This window comes from Podarcis tiliguerta (genome assembly GCF_965153285.1).
Source record: "Podarcis tiliguerta genome assembly, chromosome: 1".
Classification (NCBI taxonomy): domain Eukaryota; kingdom Metazoa; phylum Chordata; class Lepidosauria; order Squamata; family Lacertidae; genus Podarcis; species Podarcis tiliguerta.
Genome location: NC_139534.1, coordinates 75623889 through 75630440, shown reverse-complemented (window position 1 = coordinate 75630440; position 6552 = coordinate 75623889). Strand labels below are relative to the sequence as shown.

General features: G+C 46.9%; 1 protein-coding gene across 11 annotated transcripts in view; it reads left to right on the top strand.

Moving 5' to 3' along the window:
* Positions 1–237: 237 nt before the first annotated feature.
* Positions 238–6552, top strand: part of ANO5 (anoctamin 5) — a 66488-nt gene continuing 60173 nt past the window's right edge. For 8 of the 11 annotated variants that reach the window (XM_083428931.1, XM_083428930.1, XM_083428928.1 and 5 more), the window contains exon 1: positions 419–769. In XM_083428931.1, coding sequence (XP_083285057.1) covers positions 712–769 — 58 coding nt within the window. In that variant the 5' untranslated portion in view covers positions 419–711. Of the gene's footprint in view, positions 770–6552 lie in introns of all 11 variants that reach the window. The other 3 variants (XM_083428923.1, XM_083428922.1, XM_083428929.1) reach the window with 2 other exon arrangements.

Here is a 6552-nt window from a genome sequence, read left to right as displayed (position 1 = left end):
CTCCATCCGGCCTTTGAAGATGTCCATAAAAATAAAAATATAATAACACTCAAGTGGAAGTGAAAAATATTCGCCTTTGTGAAACAGGAGGGAGTGGAAGACGGGTGACTATACTCTTGAGAATGCCTCTCTCCTAATGCAGCACGTGGGTGTGAGCTTGCTCAGAGAGAGAGAAGAGAACAGCCAGCAGCATCAGCACCGAAAGACTCAACAGGAAAAGGGTGTGGAGCTCGAGAGAGTGAGAGAGCGCAAGGAGCAAAGCCTCGGCGCCTTCCCCTCCCCCGTGACGCAATCCGCAGGAGTAACCCGAGTCCGAACCTTGGCAGCGCGCGCAGACCCCGACTCGCGCATTCTCGCCCCCTCCCTTTCCTCCCCTGCTCAGCCTCCAGGGCCGCACGAGGCGCCTCCCCTTAAAGCAATTCAACCTCTCCCCCCCCCACCTCCGCGCGCGCGCCCTCCCTCCCACCCGTTCCTTGAGCTCTGCCGGCAAACGCTAATTAGGTCGTCCGCTGCCCCTCTGGGATTCCAGGGCGAAGAGATAAGCGGTGGGCGGGCGAGGGTGGAGAGAGAGCGAGAGAGAGGAAAGGCTGGGGGCGGCGCGCTCGCGCTCTGCCCGCCCGCCTTCCCCACCCCCCTTCTTCCCCCACACTGGCTCTCTCTAGCGGGCAAGGCTGCTTGGCTAGCCTGCGCGCCCGCCTCTCCCGAGCAGCCATGAACCGAGTGGGCAAGAAGGATGAGACCCTCATCGAGATGGGTCTGGCCAATGACGGTGAGTAAAGCCACCGGGAGGGAAGCGGGGCGCGCGGGGGGGGGGGGTCTTGGTCGCTCGCCAGTTTGCCCGGGGGAAAACTTCCCCTTCTCCACTCCGGCTCCTGAGGCGGCGCTTGGGCCAGTGCCTGGGAATCCCGGGGCTTCCCTTGCCTCGCTCGCGCTCCCTGTCCGGTGCTGAAGGCGCAGCTTCTCCCCACCCCCCACCCCGAGACCGACAAAACCGGGCCGGGTGCCGCTGGGAGGTGGAGGATCCCGGCCTGGTTCTTGGCTGGCGGGCGGGCGGGGCTGGCCGCGGCTGTTCATTCCGGAGCCCGGTGTTTGGCTGAAATGCGTCGCCTCAGGCTCACTTTTTCCATGTGGGCACCTGCGGTGTGGGGAGGAAGGGTGAGCCCGGAGAAAAAGGCGCGCCTCGGGTGGGCGAGAAGGAGCGAGGCTAGCGGAATTCCCAGGCGGCCGTGCAAGGAGGGAGGGCGGCTCCCGCCTTTCCTCAAAGGGAAGCGGCTCCACAGTCCACTCCGGCTCCAGAGGCCTCTTCAAGCCGTTCCCTGGGGTTGAACCAAACCGAAGGGCTCTGTCGCCAGTAGATTTCTACGGGAGGGTCCTTCCTTCAGCAGATCGTAGGACGGCCGCATTATACGCCTATGTCACCCAAAGCTTTGACCAGAAACATGGGAGGGTGCGGTGTTTTGCATCTGGCATCGTTGGGGAAAGGTGAGAGAGTGAGGCCTTGTTGAGATCATGGGGCTCCCAAGACTGTTCCAACTGCCAATTCACCAGGCTGCATCAGAGATAATGAAGCTAAAGCTGATGACCATTATTGAACTTTCCCCTTCTTAAAAAAAAAGGTGGAACGTCCAGACCAGCCCATGCCAAGGCCTTCATATCATTTTCTGAAAGCTGTTATTATTACACCAGAAGCTGCCAACCTTTTTGGACCAGCAGACACAATTCAAAGTTCTATGGGTGCCATTCATTTCCATGCGCTGCTCTGGTTCGCCAGAAGTGGCTTAGTCATGCTGGCCACATGACCCAGAAGCTGTACGCTGGCTCCCTCGGCAAATAAAGCGAGATGAACGTCGCAACCCCAGAGTCGGTCCCGACTGGACCTAATGGTCAGGGGTCCCTTTACCTTTACCTTTACCTTTATGGGTGCCATTCTTAAAGTGGCTGCCATAGGGAGCATGGCATAACACAAAATAATAGCTGCTCCCTTCCCTCCATTCTTGCTGTGGGCAGTCATATATGTCCTGCTGGCCCTGATTGTGCAGATCACACCCACCCACTGAACACACTCACGCTAAGAACAGGGAGCATGCCCCTGTACCAGGAAAAATATACAAGCCGGCCACACACACAGCACATACATATAGACCACAGACACACATGCATAACTCTCTATCTCTCACACACACATTTCCCCCTCTGTCTGCTCAAGTGTATGTCTCTCAGTCACACAGAGAGCATAGTTGAGAACCCTCACACACACATTCAGAAAAGGCCCTTCATGAGTGAAGGAAGTGCCTACCATTGCAAAAATAAAATATCTCCCCCTGCAAAATGCAAGAACTAGTGATTTTGCAAAAATACCTTAGGGCCACCTAGTTTGGTGATCTCTGTTCTAAACAAAAATAAAATAAAGGTGGCCCATAAGGAAAAAAATAACAGCTTATCTTAAGGCAATACTTTGAGCAAGCCAGCCAAAATATCCCAAAATAGTGTGCAAGCTTTTGAGTTGAAAGCTTGAGTTGAAAGTTTGCACACTGGTTTTGGCATTTGGGTTAGCCTAACACAGGTATTGCCCTAATGTGGATTATACTATTTGTTAGCTTTGCAAATGAACTTATTTTCCTGCAGTGTTTTGAGCATTGCATTGTAATTTAAAAGAAACGGCTCAGCTCTGTGAAATTGAGAGCCTCTTCAAAACATGATCTGGTTCTCACAAGGCCACCTTTGTTAAACACAGCACATAACCTGTGAAAAGTAGACCTGTAAAGGAGAAGAAATAGAGGCAAAAAACATTTTCACACATGACCCTAAAAGCACCTTTGACATGGTTGACCCAGCATGAGAAAGAAACCTGCTTCATTACGAAGCTATAGATGAAGGCAGGAGTTGGTTTCCCAGTGGTGCAACAATAGAGGACATATGAGCAAGTTGTCTTTCACCGATACTAAGCTTTGGGCCTTTTTACTACAAAAGTTTTAATCACAAGTTAGAAAGTAGGGGTCTGGATGTTACTCGCCTTCTACATGCTGTAAAACTACTCCCAGTAGTGACTGGTATGGTATAGCTTGGAGACACTCTCCTGACACCAGTGCTTGGATGGACATTGGTGATGACATTGGGTGTTTGTGGCCACTGATGGAGTCTGTCACAACCCAACCTTGATACCACCCAGCCCTGCCCCGGTAAGCTGCAGTGATGCCAGCATTGGAGAGGAAGCTCAGCTCCACTCTACCAGATGCTATGATTATTTGCCTGGTAGTTCTTGCCTCCATTATATACAAATTGGAAATTATGTCACTGCCTTTGAACTGATACTTGCAGGACTTTCACCTCAAGGTGAAATGGAATGGATACTATAGCTAGGCTAGACATGGCACTGGGGAATGGATGCAGGTCCTTCCCAAGGCTAGAGGGCACCTTTGCCTCCTCCCCAAACAACTCTGGTGGCTTCAGGAGGGAAATGAAAATAATAGCATCTCCTGCAGGTACTTCTTTAGTGCTTTGCTGTTGAGCTCTGGACTGGTTGCTGCCACCTGTTCCTTCCTTGGCTTCAGCCTCTCCCAATCCTCATATGCTTGTCTTGCTGGGTTGCAGTGACAATGGAGGGTGGCATCATTCAGCAAAGCAACAAAGAACAATGCTGCTGCAGGTACCATCTTCGTTACCCCAGAGTGGTGACAAAGAAGAGAATAGGATAGTATGCCTGGCAGGTCATTCTGTAGGCTAGGCTAAAAGATGGAAATAATGAAATTGGCTGGGGTGAGGAAGGAGAAAAACTGAGTGTGGAAGTGGAAAGCCATGTTGTTTTGTTGTTGTTTGGTGGTAGCTATGGCAACCGGGTCATAGCAGTAGAGAAGTGAATAATGTATTTTTGCATGTGTGAAGTTCTGGTGTGTGTATGTGTATACTACTAGTCAACTTTAAAAATGACAGTAAAATCTAGGGTTGGGGGAGGGAACGCATCATCCCTTCTTTCAAGATACTTAGTTTTCATTCCCTTTTATAAGATAGATCAAGTGAACCAACATAATGTGAAGGTCAGAGTGTGGTGTTATCATCATGCTGGAAAACATTATTTTGTAAATTAAATACTGCCTAAAATAGACTTACTAAGCACTTTCATAATGACTTCCAAGTTGGTGTATTTTTCTCGTAAGTGTCTGAGATGAAGTTATTGCTATGACTAAGCTAAAGTGAATATTTACAAAGTGCATAGTTGATGCCATTCCCAAAGCAGTTACTAAGCCAGGAAAAAATCCATTGCATCAATTTTTGCCTAGCATCTTTCCCCCATCATTACTTAATCATTAAAGGAACCCATTATTAAAGTATAATGCAAGCTAGAAATGTACTGATGTTCACTGGTTCCATTCCAACCACCAACACACTGAACTTTCTGTCTCAGTGGCCTTTGACTTGAAAGTTTTTTAAAGCATTCCATAGCATCCCAGACTGTGTTTGGGATAGGTGTCATCTTTGAATAAAACTGAAGTCAGAGTTCTAGCAGCTCTGACATCCTGTCTTTTGTAATAGCCAGCATACTTCATGTGTGATTTTTCTGTCGTGTACATTTACACACAACACTTGCACATACACATAATCACTTACATGCAGGTGTGTTCTCTCAGTCATGCACTGCGCAGAAGTATAAGTACCCCTCTGTTAGGTAGTGAGAGAATGAAGCAGACAAGGCACTCTTGTGGAAACTGAGACCATGAGTGGTATTCAATTAAACAGTTTCACTAGAGCAATGACTTTTAGTTGTGCAATGGAGCTTATTCGCTCCCTGTGCAACCCCTATTTTTTTCTGGGGGCTCCCACAATCTTCTAGAACAGATTTATGGGGCATGCACAGGATGCATGGGGAGAGGAGAAGGCAAAGGGGTTCAAATTCTCAGTCATGTGTCTTTGTGCTAATGGAACACTTCAGTTGACTATGCTAATTTCCAGGAAAAGCCTGGAAAGGCAGACCTCAACTACATACCTTAAAAACTGATATAGTATGAGCCTGAAAGCAATTGAAAAGAGCAAAGTAATAAGGGCCTCAAGGAGGTTTTCAGCAAAGTGAGCAAATGATGCCTCTACTCCCTATCTAGTCTTCCCCTACTTCTAGCTTTCATTCTACTGTCAACTTCCTAGGTCCAAAGTCACCCCCTTCCCTAACTTATTCATCCATTGCCTCTTTCCTTGCCTCCAAAGATGCCCTGGAATGCTGTTTTACCTGCTTCTTATATCTCTTTAAGGCTAAGAGATATGGCTATACTTCAATAGCTTTCTGATTCCTTCAAGGCCCAGAAATGCGGCTATAAAAGTTCCACAGAAGTCATATTCCGAGCAGAGACCATTGAAGGGCCAGGATAAACAATCATGGCTCTGCATTGTGAAAGCAGTGTTTGAAATTAGCCAGGTGCCAGGCTCACTTTGCACCTGGTTTTTGACCACTTGCAACCAAGTGAAGATGCCTGGGTGCCAGGATGGTGCCTGACATCTCCACCATCTGGAGGTGCATGCCTGAGGATCATGGGATCTGGCTTGTTTTCACATAATAATACCCCATCCTGTAGAATTCTATCAGTTATATTTCATATGCACAATCGGAATCAATTTCTGGAACCAAAATGCTTTTTCTGTGCAGCCTACACAGGTTCAGTCACCTTTAAGAAAAAAAAAGGTGGTCGGAAAAGGCCAATATATTCATGGACTGGACCTGGATCAAGTGACTTTTCTTCTTTGAGTTCTCAAAGTTCTTAACTAGCCACATAGTCAATCCATCATTTGAAAAATAAGATTTTAGAGCTCTTTTACCCAAAAATGGCAATTAGACATTCCATTTTCGTGACTGTAACCTTGGTTTAAGGAGCCACTTGGCACCTAGCTTATATATCTGAGTTTGTAACACTGCGTGTTGCTATCACTTCCTGTCCCATTTATTTGCATCAAAGGCAACATACAGCTCTTCTAACCAAAAAGTCTTATAACATGAAGGGCGTCCTCTGTTTTCATTTTTAGCTGTATACATAATAAATTTGTACCAATCAGTTGCAAAAGAATCTTTATGCTTTGAACCTTGTAACATTTTTATTTTATTAGTCACTTTTTCCATTAGTGCTTTTTATCGTACTTTATTGTACCAGTTTGTCAAAAAAGCACCCTCTGATTTTTTCCAGTATCTTTTTATTATCAGCCTGGCTGCTAGTAAAAGATGACTTATTAGGGATTTGAAATGTAAGTTAATGTTGTCTCCCATAACAAAAAATTGAGCAGGGTTAGATCTGGACATTTCAAGGTGTTTTGTCCAATAACTGCTTTTATTTCAACAAATACTTCCTCACAGAATTAAACCATTCTCACCCCCCCCCTCCACACACCCCATAATATGTTGATTCAAGCATAATGCTCTGCAGCCTCTCCAGCAGCTTGGTCAATGTCAGGAAGTAATATGAGCCAAATGTATAGGTGTGAGATGGCATTTTAACAATGTTTTAAGTGCTACCTCTTCTGTTGAGGCCAAGGCAGATTTCAAAACAAATTTCCCCCATGTTGAGGTCCAGTCAT